Consider the following 18,656-nt stretch of genomic DNA (forward strand, 5'->3'; position numbering starts at 1 on the left):
ACCTGCATCCAAAATCTCTTGTCAGATTTGGTCAGCCTTTCAAATAAGTTTTAATCTAATCTCCCATGGTCTCAAAAAGCTGAGGCTTTGTTTTCTCCAAGAATAAGTACCCAAAGCAATTGATAAAGGGCCACCAACACTGGGACAACATTAAGGATGTCTTGATGACTGACCCTCTCGAAATATGTGCTTAATGCCTTTTCCCCTGCATCTGGATCAGCTGAGAGCTGTGAAGTTTAAAAAGTTATACAAGCTTGTCTTTCTCCTATTCCACTGTTATGCATCAATAAATTCTTCATTCTTTATGGCTTATTAGGACTTTTAAAAAGAAAAAGCAATCTGCTGCCAAAACCTGGCTCTGGAACCAGATGGAGTGGGAGAAGAATTTGTAATTCACAGAAAACAGAAAATACCCATTGTCTGGAATGTGGAGCTGGTGGGACTTTTGCTTTCATGTTCATAGCATGACAGTAAGAGCTTTCCATATATGAGGATGACTAACCAATCATGTTTGCACAAGTATATCACCATTACAGAGAGTAGAAAATGCACAAAAATCCAGGCTAAGAAAGTAAATGAAAAAAATAACATCCTTATTGCATATTAATCCTTTCTCATTTTTCACTGCATACATAACATTTTTCTAAATGTAGAGTCATCTATTATTCAAACCTAGGCAGAAGGAAGCTATTCTGGGAGTGCCATCCCAACCCTGCTCCCCCAGTGGTTGACAAACATTAATGGACATTCTTACAAGTTGATTTACTGATGTGAAATTTTTTCTTAGAGACCTGGGGCTTCCTTTTACAATGCAAAGACAACAATGACTGTTCCATTAGGGGAAACATTTCCTTTGAGTCTAAATCAAATTAATAAATTTAAGATACCTGGGAGGGTTGGGTACACTGAACTTTTGGCAGAAGTCCAGAACCTAAAGAGTTAATGCATTAGTTTACTTTGTTTCTTTATGAGAAAAAACAGTCTGCTGCCAAACCCAGCTCAGGAATCAAATGCGGAGGACAGGAGGGGGATAATTTGCAGTCTATTGATAAAGTGAAATACAGATGATCTTAGAAGCATTTTTATGTGTGCATTTCCATTAACCAAAGTGAAGGGCCTAGAGAAGGGTAGTTGATGTGGTTGGGTCTGCCTTTGCTGACATTACCTGGATAGAGGTCAGGCCCGGGCCCTGGGGAGCATCCCACCGCCCTATCGGCAGCATCTCGTGGGGAAGTGGCGGGCTGCAGGGGCTGCACGGTGAGGCAATCTGTGAGCAGGTCAGGATGGAGCTCTGCACTGGACCGCAGCTAAGAGAAGGAGAAAACAGAAGACAGATGGAAAAGGAAGGCTATTCCTTGGAATACTTTTCTGGAAAGGCTATCATGCCGTAAGGCTCAGGCAATTCAGTCCACAAATATTTATCAAGCAACAACTACAGGTTAGGCATGGGACTTACAGAGTCAATAAAAGGGTCAGTTTTCTAATTCTAATAACACCTGGCAGGTGTTTCAGGAAAAATGTGGCTAGAGGCAGATTTTACTTCAGTCCTTTATATTTCCACTTCTGGGAACCCAACTTCCTATTATATTTTCTTTCATTTGTTCTGTATCCTATCAGAACTTGTAGTGATAACAAAAACAAACTCAAGTGTATTTAGTCTATATTGTAAAGTGCGCTTTTTCTTTTAGTTTTTTAATTTTATTTTGTTATACAGCAGGTTCTTGTTAGTTACCTATTTTATACATATTAGTGTAAATATGTCAATCCCAATCTCACAATTCATCCCACCACCACCTCCCCCTCCGTAAAGTGCTTTTAAAATACAGAGGTACTATCATGAAAATATCTTAGAGATAATTAAGAATGTCCCTTGAGATTTGACACCTGTAGATTTTACATGAGAGGAAAATACACAAGTTAAATTTTAAAATATTATGGAACATGATAACAAGAAAAACCAAAATCATTACAAGCAAGAAACTATCCCAACAGTAAGTCACATTAAAAAATTAGACTTCATTTTATCACAATAACAAAATTAATTCTTTGTATATTAAAGAGCCATAAAAATGGCAGAATAAAGTATGGGTGCAAAGTTATCTAATTTCTTTATGAAAAAGAACTTTATAAGTGTAATTTGAATTGAAAAAAATCACAATGGAAGATTCAGTTACATAAAAATACCAACCTTCTCTTTGTCTAAAAACATAATATCTTTAAAAAATCTAGAAATATATTTCTTACCGATATTGCAAATAGTTCTCTTCAGTGTTTAAAGAGAACATATAAATTGATTTTGTCTTCATCAAGATAAAACTAACCCTTTAGATACAGGGCTTGAGTATACTTACTCATTCAACAACTATTTATTGAGCATCAGACACTCCTCTAGACTCTAGAGATACTGTCTTATGGAAGTTATACCCTAGAGGGGAAGCAGATGATGAACAGTAAAATATATGCCATAGCAGATGGTGATAAATGCTATAGAGAAGAGTGATCCGGAGAAGGGAGACAGTGAGTAGGGATGAGGGATGGCAATCTGAGACAGGGGGATCAGAGAAAGTCTGTTGGAGATGGCACTGGTAAAAAGCCTTGATAGAAGTGAGGGAGTGAGCCCTGCAGACATATGGGGGAAGAACCTGTTGCTCTGTGGTGTGCCTGGATTATCTGAGGGATAGTAAGGCAGAAGTGGAGGGAGTCAGGGGCTTGGAGTAGAGAAATAGAAAAAAGCAAAGATTTTTGCATATTAAAAATGTAAGTGGGGGAGAGCGGAGCAAGTTTAGTGTCCCTCTCTGTCTTCCTCCCAGATGAGTAGATCAGAAAAGGGCCTTCCAGATCCTAAACATTTAAAGATCCTAAACATTCCCTAGTCCAGGAATTATCAAATGAGTGAGGAGGGAGGCACACAGCAGAATCTCCTGGGAGGGGAGTGACTCACTATGCAGCCCTTGACATGAACAAAAATTTTTAAAAAGGAGAAGTAGAAATGAAAATAAACATAAACAATGTTTGGCACAGTTGTAAAGAAATGCAATGCTAAACTTTTTTAAAAAACTTATCTATTTTACATTTGGTAGTGTATATATGTCCATGCCATTCTCTCACTTCGTCCCAGCTTACCCTTCCCCCTCCCCGTGTCCTCAAGTCCATTCTCCATGTCTGCATCTTTATTCCTGTCCTGCCCCTAGGTTCTTCAGAACCATTTTTTTTTTTTTTTTTTTTTTAGATTCCATATATATGTGTTAGCATACGGTATTTGTTTTTCTCTTTCTGACTCACTTCACTTTGTATGACAGACTCTAGGTCCATCCACCTCACTAGTGGGAAGCAGCTGCAACACACGGGGAGATCAGCTCAGTGCTTTATGACCACCTAGACGGGTGGGATAGGGAGGGTGGGAGACACAAGAGGGAGGGGATATGGGGATATATGTACACGTATAGCTGATTCACTTTGTTATACAGCAGAAACTAACACACCATTGTAAAGCAGTTATACTCCAATAAAGATGTTAAAATAAATAAATAAATAAATATTCTACATATTAAAAAAAAAAAAGAACTTATCAAATTATCCAAAACTTTAAAAAAGTAGCTGTAGTGAAGGCAGAGTGAGAGAAGCATTCTTAAACACTGTTGGGTGGAGTGTATACTGTTTCAAACTTTCCAAACGGTACTTGGGAATATTTTTTTCAAGACCCATAATTGAAATGATTTGTTCTTAGAATTTGCCTTAAGGAAATAGCCAGAAAGGTGAAGGAAGATTTATACCCAGTGCTCTAGTTTGATATACAGCATTATTGTTACATTAATTTGATGGAATATTATGCAACCATTAAAATGATGTTCATGAATATAAAAGCAAAACACAAAATTATGTATACAAAATGATAACAATTACATTAAAACAAAGACAAAATACTGTAAGGAAATGTAATCCAATATTAAAAGTGATTTTTGTTCTTAGCAGCAATATCATGAATTTATTTCCTCTGTTTTCTTTTTATCCTTTCCTCTGCTTTCCAAAATTTCTACATTCCAATGATGTGTTGGAGCTGGCTTGCACCAATCCAAGAATACCAATTGTGTGTACTTTTTCCAAACTTTACTTGCAATGATGTCATATTGATAGCTTGAAATTGGTCATGGTGATAACATTTACACTATGGAAATTGACAAATGCTACAAACTGGGGCTTTTTCATCTGGAAAGCTGGTTGTTAAACACTACGAGCACACCACTGACAATGACTCTGATCAGAAAGAAAAACATACACACAGGTGCAAAACATCAGTAAGTTACTATTTAGAGAGCAGTATTTTTTGGAACTGAAAAAGCTTCATGAAGAGACAAACACATGTCCAGGTCTTAGTCCAAGAATATGAAAAGGGCACAGTGACCCTAAGTATAGGGAAGAAGTGTTTAACACATGTAGTGAACAAGACATAATTTCCTCAGCTTAGCCATATTGGAATGTCTGACCAAGACTATCTGAGTTAATGCCTAACCCTCTCAGGGGCTTTGGAAGGTATGTTTGTTATTTTGGTACTAACCTAACACATGACACGTAAGAAAAACTGGAAAAAAATCAAGGCTTAGAATGAGTTCTGGTGATCACTTTTAATTTATCTTTCATCGTTAAAATGTGATCTGGGGCCCACATGTTCTACTAAGAGTAGACATGAACATCTCTCTGCTTTCTATTACCCACTATTCTAGGGTTTTACAGATATGAGTACTGATGAGGTCTTTCTAAGGAATTTCACAGCCATGGTTACTCCTGGATCCAAAGGCAGGCAATTCTTCCTTAGCTGTGACAAGTATTCATGTGTTCCAAGAGTGTGATTCCATACAGCTTTGTGGTGAGAGTTAATTTGGTTTTCTCTGGGACTAGACATGGTTCTAGAAAGTGCTTCTTAAATTAAATAAGCCTTGAGGACCTTTTTTTTTTTTTTTTTTGCAGAAGGTCCTCAAGGGCCTTATGCAAAATTTCCGAAGGAGGGCCATATGCATAGAAATGCAGTAATGATATGCAAATTTAGTATCCCTCTCTCCCTCCCAGATTATTAGACCAGGAAAAGGCCTTCCGGATCATTTAAGGCTCTTAAACATTCTCTAGTCCAGGAATTGTCAAATGGGTGAAGCAGGAGGCACACAGCAGAATCTCCTGGGAGGGATATCTTTCAATATACTATGGTTTTATATTTGGAGTAAGAAACCCAATTATTTATATAAAACAACATCTTCTTAGCTCCTAGGAATATAAAAAAGAAAGAGGAAACTTTTTCAATGGGGGATGGCCTCTAACTGTGGTTCTCAAACCTGGACATGCATCAGAATCACCTGCAGGTTCCAATGCAGAGCTAATGATTCATTGGGTCTGCAGTTCATTTCTGGAAAGTTCCCAGGTCATGATAATGCTGTTATCTGGGAACCACACTTTGGAACCACTAAGAATCCTGATGAGAAGATTCTCTAAGAATCCTGATTATAGAAGAGCTGAGATTTTTCTGGTTATGAGAAGAGGAAATGAATTGTAGAAATAAGGAATTATAAAAACCAAATTGTCCTTATGACATGAACCTCATGTAACCATTTCTTATTATGTCTCCCTTCAGACCTCATAATAATAAATGGTTACATGAAGTTCATTTCTTAAGAACAATTTGGATTTTTACTCTTTCACAGGGATAAAAAAGGTTAAGAAATTTCAATCCATTTTAATACCTGCCCTTAGAGGACAGCAAGGACTTGCCCTTTATGGAGCCTTTACTGCTCTTTATAGAAAGAAATGGAATTTGAACAATCACTCCCCCTGCCCCAATCATCAGCTCATCTATTTTAAGGGGCTGTTGTGTTGCACAACACCAGGGATGTTTACTCATATTGCAATCTATGTGAATGGCACCCCTGGAGTCGTTCAACTCAGCTGCCCTAACCACCCCCTATTAGTTCCTGAGTAGCACTGCCCTTCTTTATCCTTCTCTTTCATTCACTGAATAAGTATTTCTTGGGCCTCAACCATATGCCAGACACTGTTCTAGGGGCTTGAAATACATTCGTAATCAAAACACACAAAGATCCCTACTGAGGAGTTTACGTTCTAGAGGAGGGAGTAAACAGTAAATAAATGAACTAAATAAGTAAGTTGTATAGAAGGTGGTAAGTGCTGTGGAAAAAAGAAAAAAGGAGAAGGGTAGGTGGGATTGTTATGTTGGGGAGAACTGTGGTCTTGTTGAGAAGAGATTCAAGCAAAGACTTGAAGGTACTGAGGAAATTAGCTAAGTACATATCAAGGGGAAGAGAGTTCTAGAATTAAGAGGCCAGCGAGGCTGGAGTGGGGTGTGACCTAGAGAGAGAAGTAGGAGATAAGTTCTGAGAGGTGAGGTGGGGGCAGAGCCAGATCACAGGACCCTGCAGCACTCAGTTAGGACTTTGGCTTTTAGTCTTAGTATGGCTGGAAACCCTTATAGGGTCTTCACCATCTGCTTCCTGGGAGGCTCATCTCATCCCCTATTATCTATAGCCTCATAGGCACTGTGTCTCCCTTTCTTTGAGAGTCCATATGAGTTGTAGGGTATGGATACACTGATGGTTAGTTTTGTGTCAACGTGGCTGTACTATAGTACCCAATTATTCAATCGAACATTAGGTGTTGCTGGGAAGGAATTCTGTAGATAGGGTTAACATCTACAGCCAGCTGACTTTAAGTAAAGGAGATTATCTTCTATAACCTGGGTGGGCCTTATCCAATCTGTGGGAGCAAAAACCTAAGGTTTACCTGAAATAGAAGAAATTCTTCCTTTGGACTGGAGCATTAGCTCCTGCCAGAGTTTCCAGCCTGTGGGCCTGCCCTACAGATTTCTGACTTGCCAGTTCCCACAAACTGAGTAAGCCAATTCCTTGAAATCTATCAATCTCTCTCTCTCTATCTGTATCTATAGATATGGATATAGATATTGATGCATGGATAAAGATATCTCCTACTGGTTCTGCTTGTCTGGAGAAGCATGACTGATACACACCCTATTAGAATGCACTTTGAAAGACACAACCATATGATGATTATTTCCAATCAGGAAGGAAAAGAGGATCATGCACATAAATTCCACAGGAAAGGGCTGGATGTACAGAGTCACCATGACACAGTTTTGAAGATTGCATTCCATTTCAATAAACATATATGGAATCCGGGTAGTGTACTTGACACTGTGTGCCTCATAGCAACCCTAAGAGCCACACACTATTGTGATTTCCATTTTAGAGATGAGAAAGTTGGAATGACACATCTGGTAAAGGTCAGACTTGCATTTGGGTGTCAGAATCCCAAATCAGGCTCTTCAAAGTTACATTATACTGCTTCAAGAAATAACTCACCCCCAACTTCCTCCTTTCCTGTAGCACATCACATACATTCATACACTTCCTTCTTCCTCTTAGGACTTTTAAGTATTTTAGCCAGGAGACTGTCATTCAGATTGGTCTAGTTGGGGAAAGAGCAAAGGGTCCCTAGGTTCTCAAGAAAAGTTCCTGGAATATCTCATTATCACTGTGTAGATTCTGACACCATGCCCTTGAGGGAAAGGGGTCTTTGTTGGAGTAGAGATAGAGAAACAAAAAGCACCACTGTTTGGTTTTCATTTCCCCTTCCCCAGAGGCTTGTCACCTGGTTCAGTCCTGGGCCAGTAATATGAATATCTGCAGTTGGGAAAAATAAAGCATGGCACCAAACATTCCTTAAGATCTGCATCCTAAGCACATGCAGAGTGGCCTCAGGGCCCCTGAAAGGAGATGATCTTAATCCAGGGGCATCCTGACCTCGGTACCCCTCTCCAAAAGAGGACATCTTACTTCTCTCTCTCCTGAGTCTCTGACTCCATGCTCCTCCCTTGGGTCCTCTTCCCCTCCCCATCCCTTCCCTGATGTTCCCTCTGGCCCTCACTCCTGTTTCTGTGGAGCTCAGCCAGACTTTGTGGGGATGACACTCGTATCTCCATGCTTTTAGACAAGGGGTCAAGGAAGGCCTCTGGGAAGAGAGGACATTATGGACCGTGACCTGAATGAAGTGAGAGAGGCAAGATGGTAGAAAGAGCATTTTATGTGGATGGAACAGAAAGGAAAGAAATCTAAAGAGGGAACAGGCTGATGGGTTCTAAAAACAACTACCTGGAGAGGAGGGAGCAAGGGAGCAATGGGAAAGATGTGGCTCATGGGGTTGGAGAAATAGCCAGAGTCAGGTTGTGTCCAGCCTTCAACACCGGGAGATTTAGCATAGTAATCCCTCAGTAACCAGGGGCATTGGCTCCAGGACCCCTGTGGATACCTACCAAAATCCACGTATGCTCAAGTTCCTTATATAAAATGGTGCAATATTTGCATATAACCTATGTACATCCTCCCATATACTTTAAATCATCTCTAGATTACTTGTAATACCTAATAAAATGAAAACGTTATGTAAATAGTTGCAGGCACATAAAACATTCAAGTTTTGCTTTCTGGAACTTTCTGGAATTTTTTCCCCATATTTTTGACCCGTGGTTGGTTGAATCCAGAGATGCGGAACATGAGGATACCGAGGGCGGACTATTTGATTTCACTGTGACAGCAACTAATGGGAGGGTGTGAGCAGGAAAGCAACTGGTTTGTCTTATAATGCGAAGAGATAACTCTGATTATTGTGTGGAAAACAGACAGTAGGAGGGCAAGAGAGCCCAGTTAGGGGCTATCCCAGCAATCCAGATGGGAGATGCCGAAGGCCTAGAGTCAGAGGCGGTGACTTTGTTTTTTTGTTTTTTGGTTTTGGCTGCATTGGGTCTTCATTGCTGCGCACGGGCTTTCTCTAGTGCGGTGAGTGGGGGCTACCGTTCGTTGCGGTGCCCGGGTTTCTCATTGCGGTGGCTTCTCTTGTTGCGGAGGATGGGCTCTAGGCGTGCAGGCTTCAGTACTTGCAGCATGTGGGTTCAGTAGTTGTGGCTCGCGGGCTCTAGAGCACAGGCTCAGTTGTTGTGGCGCACGGGCTTAGCTGCTCCGCGGCATGTGGGATCTTCCGACCAGGGATCGAACCCGTGTCCCGTGCATTGGCAGGCGGATTCTTAACCACTGCGCCACCAGGGAAGTCCCTGGTGACTCTGTTTTGACGGTGGAGCTGAATGAGGTGTGAAATATGAGAGAAGGAGAGTCAAGGACGGCTCCAAGTTTTGGCCTGAGGAACAGCAAAGGAGAACAGAGGAGTAGGTTGGAGGTAAATCAGCAGATTGGTTTGAGACATGTTAACTCTGAGATTATTCTGGGACATCCTGGTGGAAAGAATCTGCAGGCAGCTGGAATTCAGAGGGCAAGATCCAGGGAGCAATATGGGGCTGGAGGGACTTCCCTGGCGGTCCAGTGTTTAAGACATCGCCTTCCAATGCAGTGGGTGCGGGTTCGATCCCTGGTCGGGGAGCTAAGATCCCACCTGCCTCAGGGCCAAAAAACCAAAACATAAAACAGAAGCAATACTGTAACAAATTCAATAAAGACTTTAAAAATGGTCCACATCAAAAAAAAAAAAAAAAAAAAAGGGGGACTGGACTGCTAATAGTGACTGCTAGGCATTACTTCTCCCTCCAGGCCCTCTTCCCTCATCAATCCATACTGGGATTTCAGGCAGACTCTCCTAAAATAGAGTTTATTATGCCATACCCAAGAAACAAATATCCTCTCCTCTCTTAGTACACCAGTCCCAAAAGGCGAAGACAAGAAGAGCTTCTGTGACGTGATTCCACCACATACCAAGGATAGATATTTCCCCTAGGCCTCGACAAAAGCCTCAGCTCCTTTCATGAGCAATATCTCGCTGTCTGCAAATATCCCATTTATTATGTTGTTCATTCCTCTTGCCTGGAATGGCTTCCCTCCTCCCAATATAATTCCTCCAAGACCCAGTTTATGGCTCCCTCCTGAATGAAGCCCCGTCTGACCAGGTCATCCCACACGGGGCCCCCAATGGTACAGGGAGAACTGAAGAGTCTGCTTTCAACAATCCTGCAACTGGACGTATGTTTAAGGCTTTGTTTCTTGTTATGAGTTTAGTCTGCACTATTATAAAGTCCACGAGGACCTGGTTGGCTGACTGCCTTTTAAACTTTCAAAACCCTGCAGCACCTGGCAGGGTGGGACCAGCATCCGGGTAAATCATACAGTGCTAACTGGATTTGTAAGAATGAGACACAATTCTTTATCTAAAGGACTTTACAATCTCTAGTGGCCTGTGGATGTGTCTAAAAATACAACGTGGTCGTGTCTTAATTACCTCTCCTGACAGAGAATTTTAAAAGATACAGATAATAGTAGCTATAGCGCAGAGGCTGCTGCTGCTCTGCCAGATCCCCTCTTATCCCTTTGATTAGCTCTGTACTGCCCCCTCTCCTCGCTTTGCGTGCCCATCCCCCAGCTTCTGCGTACATTACAGCCAGCAGCTCGCAGACACCCCCCACCAACAGACATATGCATGGCTAACCAGTTCTGCTTAGCGCCAAAGTGGGACAAACTCTGAAGTGTAAATTATGCTCCAGAGCTCCCTGTAGGATCACCCACCCCACACCCCGTTCAGCTTTAGCCCCTTCCCTCATTCCTCTCCTGTATTCTCCTGGGAGCAGTTCTTTAACAACTAACAGGCACCTGAATCCTTGGCTCACAGCCTGCTTCTGGGAGCACCCAATTTAGCAAACGCCCCCAAATTCTTTTTATTTGTCTCAGGAATGCAGAGAGCCAATCAGCAGTACTCATAAGATGCTCAGACATACACTGTTCCCTTTTCTTCAGTTCCTGCTCTGCCCACACACCAGCAGTATAGTAACTAGATGTTTAATGAAAGTGGGGTATTCTGGGCCATTATGGATAATACTAAAAGCATAACTGTGGAGTCTAAATTAAAAACAAAACCCTAATTTACAAGAATAATTAGCATTCAAAACAGCCTCAGATGTCACTGGGGCCAAACCTCTGTCTTATGCACTGTTGCCCTACAGCAACCCCAGTAGGTGGCTGTCAGACTCTGCTTGTTTCCCTATAGTAACAGGCAACTTACTTCCCTATCTTGGCAGTTAGCTTTAATTTTAGACAGTCCCAATTGTCAGGAATTTTATTGCATATTGAGTCCTGATCTAGCTCTCAGCAACTATTCGGATTCCATGTGTCCTTCTATTCATAAACCTGCAGTAAGGCTCATGAACATACTAGAAAGAAATGAGACATCTCTGAGTCTCAGAAACCAACCTGCGAATCTTCGAGTGTTAATGATCCTGATCATTAATGACCCATTTTAGGGCTTAATTTCTTGGCCTATCCAGGTGCAAGTAAACAAATTGGCTCCTTAGCTTCTGTACAATCTGCCAATATGAAATATTTGCTCTAAATGATAGTTTTTCAACGTTAATAGTGAAATCACGCATCAAGTCTTGACAAGGTTCCCGCATTTGGAAACTTGAGCTGCTTCCCTAACAATGCAGGGATTTTTTTCTAATATCTAAAAACGAGGCACCGTCAATTGTGATTTGTATTTGTTTTTTGTTCAAGACTATTCTGTTAATGTTTATAAGCTCTTGAAACAAGAGACGGAAATTCTACTCCCATCATTTTCCCATTTCAGATATGATTGAATAATCGTCCAAGATTAAGTGAGTCAAGTGGAAATAATTAGGAAAGGGAAAAAGGCCCAGATTCTTCAGTGTTCAGTTCCATTACATTTTATTCCAAGAGCAAAGGCATTCTGTTAGTCTGAAGCAAGACATACTTCCAAAGAAAACGAGGCACAATCAAAAGCCTTTTGTTTTCCCTTTCTCCAATGAGCGTCCTCTATCTGGGCTGTGATGTTTATACATCACCTTGCAGGGATTCCTTTGTTCTTCAGAAATCAAATGCCACCAAAATATGTTTCTGAAGAAACTCAGCCAGAAGGAAAGACAAACAGCATTTTTTTCAAGAGGGTTAAGGTTTAGTACCGGAACATTCTCATCAAGCACTCTCTATGACACTTTGAGCAATGTGGATCTTGGGGAATTAACTCACTGCCAAAAGGCTTAAAAATAATTACAATGAATTAACCTATTACATTAATTACAATTAATTTCCAGTTGAATCTAAAAATTCTCTCTCTAGGGATTCCTCAGCACTGACATTTATGAAGTGGCTTTGGCATATCATAGGTAATTAATCTCCAACAATCTGCTGTCAAATTCATTTCCTTTGGGAATGACCAATTTGCAAAGAAGGAAAGAAATGAAAGTGAAGACTTAGAAAAATGGTATTGGAAGAAAACTCTTCGGGAACAAGAGGTACTGTCCAATTGGACACCCTGAATTTCTATAATAGGAAGTACTTATTTGGTTAGCACTGACTCCAAAGGCCAAACATTTTATCTATAGCTACTTAATGAACATGCCAATATATTTGAATAAATACACATACCAGGGTATATCTCAATAAGAGACATGAAAAATCAACTCCTATATAGATACAACAAAACTACTGGTTATTTAGTAAAAAATGGTGATTGATGGGGAACTGTTTACAGAAAGAGAATTTCAGAGTAAAAAGGAACCAGAGTCCAGTAATGCTATGCACCAGTGCGATAGCAGTGCTATCCAACAGAACTCTCTCAGATGATAGAAAAGTTCTGTACTGTACTAATTGGTAGCCACTAGTCACATGTGATTAATAAACGCTTGAAATGTAGCTAGTGCAATTGAGGAACCAAACTTTATTTTATTTTAATCTAATTTTAATTAATTTAAATTTAAATGTAGGGTACTGAACTGCCCAACATTACTGCATATCATGGTGGCAGCTCAGCCTTTGTTTAAATCCCTTCGATGACAGGGAACTCACTTCCTTACAACTCATTGCACTCCACTGTTAAATAGGTCTAATCATTAGAAAGGTTTGCCTCAAGTTGATCTGTAATCTGCCTCCCATAATTTCTACTCACTGGAGTTTATTTCTCCCCTCTTCCCCCAGACCACACAGAATAACTTTGCTTGTGGTCTACTTTATATTTCTTTTAATATTTGAGAAGCCTCAAAATGCTACAGTATCACAGAATTTCAGCCCTAAAAGGGGCAGTAGTTTACTTTCTTTGTCAGCCCTCCCTTAGCAGTTTTTTCTCCAGGCTGAATATCTTTAGTTTTTAATATAGACAAGAGTAATCTCAGGTAGGAGGAGATTGGGCCTCTTAGTTTGACAAACTGGTTCAACTACTGGGTGATCCAGAGCAGATATATTGACTTGCCTGAGTTTAGTCCCCCTTTTGTAAAATAAAGATGATACCACTGAGCTATCTTGGTTGCTTTAAGAAATAAATTAGATAAGGTTGAGAAAGTGCTTGAAACCATGTTTGGTACACAGAAGTCACTTACCTAAAATGTCAGTCCCTGCTTTCTCATGTAGCATATTATTCCATTCACCACACCAATTACTCTTAACACTGGACCTCACTGGATGTGTAAATGTGCAAATGATATACCAATACTAATATAGTGAACTAGCTGTGTGACCAGGAGAGAGTGTAACAGAACAAACACATCCCTTGTTCTAGATGTTCTACCTCTATCAATTCAACCGAAAAGGATCAATAGCTTTTTAAAGTCCATGTTATATTATTCATTCATTCATTCATTCCATTTACTGAATCCCTTACTGTGTTCCCCAAACTATGCTAGGCCTAGAAGATAAAGTTATGCCCAAGATAACCTGGTTCCCTGCCCTCATGGAGTTTATAGTGTGGCTAAAATAAAACTTGCCATTAAGTAAAATTTCTAAATCTCTTTTCAAATGTGATGCTCTTTATTTCTGATGGCTCTTTATATTCAGAAGCTAACTTTTTACATCTCCATTGTCATTTGGTGGTACAGAAACTCTTGGCTGCATTTCATTTGACTCTGTCACTCAGCTGGCTACCACATTCCCCACTTCGGGGCCATTTACAAACTTGATGAAAATATCCACCGGCATCAAAGATGGTATTAAATGATGATGTTAAATCTCTAAACAAGAGTGAGTTATCTCTGAAAAACAGCCCGTGCTCTATTGATATTAACAGCCATTAACAGCCACCTAAATAATAGTTTAGCATATGGGTCATGAAAAATAAGAGTGTGGGCTCTGGACCCAAAATACCTGGATTTGAGCTTTTGTACCCTTACTTATGAAATGTTAGACAACTGTTAACCAGTAGTTTAACATCTCTTTAGCTCAGTTTCCTCTGTACAATGTGGGTAGTTTATAAGGTGGTTGTTGGGGATAACAGATAACATGAGATAATAAGTTATTTCACCAATAATGGTATATAGTCAACGTTCAACACACGTTAACTACCATTTCTATTCTTACATTTTTCCCATTAATATCCAGTGTGGAAACATTATAACACTGTATAACATGCACCTTTATTTTCTTTTTTCTCCCATCCATCTTTAGTTACTTTTCTCTTTATTTTTATCATACCATAATATGGCAATAAGACAAAGGAAAAAGAACGGAGACTTCGGGGTCTAGTAGATACAAGTTCAAAGTTCAGCTCTGCTACCTACTAACACGTGGCCTTTGTCAAGATATTTAACCTTGAAAGGCTTCAGTACCATCCTCTGTAGAATGGTGGTGATAACACCAACACTGTGGGGTTATTACAGGATTACATGAGATGACCTACAGAAAGGGGCTAGTGTAGCACATAGTTAATTTTTTTTTTTTTTTTTTTGCTCAAGAAGAGAAGCTATTATAATTGTTAAGAGTGATACTTGTTAGAACCCCCTGTGGTCTTGCTTAGCCTCATAACTAGAGTCTGTGGCCAAACAGTGCCTTATTCAAGACATTAGCACAGTTTTCACAGATGAATATCACTCTGAAATTATTCTATCTCAGAAGAATGTAGCTAGCTTTTACTCAATTTTCTAATTGGACTTTTCCCAAAATATATTAGAAATCAAAACCAACAACAAAACATTTTCAGAACACTTTGGGGGATGTTAATACTTAACCTAGATGTCCTATTTACCAAAATCTGTACCACTATCTAGCTCTCCTGGACAGAGTTGGAGAACTGAGGTTCAGAAGTATGTTGAAATCATAAAGGCATGCAGGTTGGATTTTCTGCATTGTTTACATTTGTAAAAACACCGTTTTCCTCCTAAGTCAATATTATTCTAAAATTGACACCAAGAATCCTACATTTTGTTTTCTGAGTGGAAAATGATATACAAATGAACACAGTTAAAGGTAGATTCAAACTTCATTTGGAGGAACATCTAAAAGGCAGAACATTAAACTGAAGGATGGATTCTTTTTTTAGACAAATACAGAAATATTAACATGGAATTTCACACGGCATGAAAAACATCCTCCTTCACCCTTTGGGGCCTGGTTATGAGGTTGTAAAGAGTCAAGAAGAAGGGTTTCTTCTATCATAGCTTCATAAATTCCTCCTGACACCAGCTCATTGCCCTAATGTGACGACACACATTCCATCCCATCCAGTCAAGTGTAGCATTTTTCTTTCTATTCAAGTATTCTCAAGGTTTAATTAAAGCAGCCAGCTATCTAGTAATTACTTCCCCCGTCCATCTTACCAGCTCCTTATTGTCTCCCTTTGAATTGATTTCTGACTACAACCCCTGCCTATGCTATAGTTTAGGAGGAGTGGGGAGAGACTAACTGCAGAAGTTATTTTTTCCTTCCTTTCATTTAATTAAAACAGATTGTCTGAAAAAGATTTAAGGCTGATTTTCACGTATATCGGTGTTTGGACAATTTTCAAATGCCTACTTCTAAAAGTTGAAGGCTGTCACTTCAAAGGAGAGCACTTGCTTTCTGTTTAATTTTCCTCAAGTACACTGCTGACAGCATCACCCCCACCCCCGCTCCAAAGCCCTTTAGTGACTCTCTACCAAGCACTACCTACCCCCAAACTCACCAGCTTTAACAGGTGGGCTCTCCCCTAGCTGTGTGCTTTCATGTCCTATGCCTCATGTCACACAGAGCCAACATGCTCTCCTCTATAACCCTTGCTCATTCTCATTCATGTCTTATGCTGTACTTCTGGCCACAAGCTTCCCTCATCTGGAGTCCCCCTTACTCCAGACTCTGCATATCTATAACACATTCTGCATATTCTTCAAGGTCCAATTCAATGTCACCTCTTCCTCGAAGTTGTCCCACATCTTTCCATTCCAAAGTAATTTCTTCCTTTTTAGACATTCCAATAGCAATTTCTCTGTATCACTCTGATAGTATTGTGGTTTTCTACATTCTACAATACTTACTTATACATTATATGTGTGTGTGTGTCACAGAAGATAAAAAGTGTCCTTGTAAACAGAAACCATGTCTGTTTAATCATATAAGCTAAAACAGTGCTTCTTTTCACATGAAAGGTACTCTATAAGTATTTGGGGAAATGTGTGAACAAATAAAGGAATGAATAACAAATGAATCAATAGCTGCTAAGGATTCATTAATCCATGCTTATCCTTTAGGGCAGCTCCTAAAGGCAGATAAAATCATGTCTTCATTGCAATACAAAAGGAAAAAAAGAGTGAGGCAGTTTAAGCATGCCGAAATTATCAACTGAGAATAAAACAGGAACTAGACAAGTGAAATCTTTTTTTTTTTTTTTAAACATCTTTATTGGAGTATAATTGCTTTGCAATGGTGTGTTAGTTTCTGCTTTATAACAAAGTGAATCAGTTATACGTATACATATGTCCCCATATCTCTTCCCTCTTGCGTCTCCCTCCCTCCCACCCTCCCTATCCCACCCTTCTAGGTGGTCACAAAGCACCAAGCTGATCTCCCTGTGTTATGCGGCTGCTTCCCACTAGCTATCTATTTTACGTTTGGTAGTGTATATATGTCCATGCCACTCTCTCACTTTGTCCCAGCTTACCCTTCCCCCTCCCCGTATCCTCAAGTCCACTCTCTACTAGGTCTGTGTCTTTATTCCCGTCTTGCCTCTAGACAAGTGAAATCTTAACAGAAGTTTTTTTGTTTTTTAAAGATACTTGGGAAGTTTATTTCCTTATAATGCTCAGTCCCTGTTCATGCCAAATTTCACTAGATAAAAGTATTCACATTTATATATTGTCTATTGGAATGTGCAAATGAGCAATTTTTCCAGAAATGCTCATGCATTACATTTGTACTTCCCATCTCTTATTCACCTGGAAGGGCTGGGAACAAATCCAACTTTCTACCTTGCTTTTAAAGATTCACTGTCTAGCATATATTTGACAAGCAGAACAGAAATTTCGAGCCAAGTGGACCTGAAATGACACACTCTAGCGCCCTTTTTGACAATGTACACCGCCAAAACAAGACCCTCCATCTTTTGGACCCTGGTTGATTAAGTGGCCAGCCATGTCCCTGGTCTCCCTGGTCACTCCTCCACATTCAGCCTTTAATATTGTTCCAGGGTCTTTTTCCCCCTGAGGTAATGCAAACCAACATAAGAGCTTGCCCCTGGTGTTATTTTCATCAAGGCACAGAAGCATTTTATTGAAGGTAACTTCCCCTCTCGTCTGAGGATTGTATATCTAAGAGTGATGCATGAATCACATAAACTTTTAATGCTTTGGTGAAATGAAGCTCTTCTCTTTGGTCATGGGAAAGGAAGCCTGGTTCAGAGAAGTTCTTTACAGTAAAGCCTGAGACAGGAACTGGACTCTTCTAGAGACTTCCTGTAGTCTCTGCAGCTTCTGCCGAAGTCTTTTTCAGGTTTAGAACCTACTATTCCTCGTTTGGACACTGACATTACTTTGTCTTTCTTCTTATCATCCACCCACTGCAATGAACTCCAATCCCCTCTCCAAAAAATTAACTGCACCCCAGAACTGCAGACTAGAAAGCCAAAAATCCAAGGAAACTATGGAAGGATAATGATGGCTGCCAGTAGCCACTCATAGTGCATGCATTACATTTCAGAAGCTCTGTCCTAGACTATGCAAGCCTTGCTGGTTCTGACAGTATGGGGAGAAATGACAGTAGGTCACGATGATGAAGCAGAAACAGGTGTTGTCAATGTTCCATGTTGTCCTCTAAGCTGGAGAACATGATGCTATTTTTCTTCCCCAGATGTTCTGCCACCTGCAGGACTTAGCATGTATGCTTTTGTTTTCCAGGTCTATAAGAAACTCCAATCTCAGTGTTCTGCTGTGTCTAACTCCACTCTCAAATGCTCTAGGCCTCATGTTGCTTGTCTGTCATCATTATTAGCACCCCCTTGGGAAGATGTTATTATTGGAAGTGATTTCACATTCTGACAACGCAGGGAGATAGGACAAGTTGTGGCTACTTCAGATCTCTGCAAAGAGTCCTGTGTACTGGTAACTTTTAGTCCAGTAGAAATAAAAAAATACTCATATATATATGAGTATATATATATATATATATATATATATATATATATATATATGAGAAAGGAAAAGTGCCATCAAAAGACATGTCCCCTTTAATCCCCAATAATCCTCCAAAGTAGAACAAGGGAAAATAGATGTGTTGTAGAGTCAAACAACCAACGTTTTCAGCCAGTGTAGGGGGAATATTTTAGGTCTGACTTTAAAGGAAAAAAAAATACATATTTTATTTTTAAACAGAAATTAACAAGTCAGCAGTGCTCCATGT

The 18,656-nt window shown here is 40.0% G+C and overlaps 1 protein-coding gene across 6 annotated transcripts in view; it reads right to left on the reverse strand.

Annotated features, from left to right (window-relative positions):
* Positions 1-18,656, reverse strand: part of GLIS3 (GLIS family zinc finger 3) — a 506,081-nt gene that overhangs the window by 72,909 nt on the left and 414,516 nt on the right. For all 6 annotated transcript variants that reach the window (XR_009702085.1, XR_009702086.1, XM_061200389.1 and 3 more), the window contains one exon: positions 1,166-1,307. Coding sequence is in view for 4 of the 6 variants with exons in the window: in XM_061200389.1 (XP_061056372.1) it covers positions 1,166-1,307 (142 nt within the window). In the remaining 2 variants the exon portion in view is untranslated. The remainder of the gene's footprint in view (positions 1-1,165; positions 1,308-18,656) is intronic.

The sequence above is a fragment of the Eubalaena glacialis genome, chromosome 9 (assembly GCF_028564815.1).
Source record: "Eubalaena glacialis isolate mEubGla1 chromosome 9, mEubGla1.1.hap2.+ XY, whole genome shotgun sequence".
Taxonomy (NCBI): Eukaryota; Metazoa; Chordata; class Mammalia; order Artiodactyla; family Balaenidae; genus Eubalaena; species Eubalaena glacialis.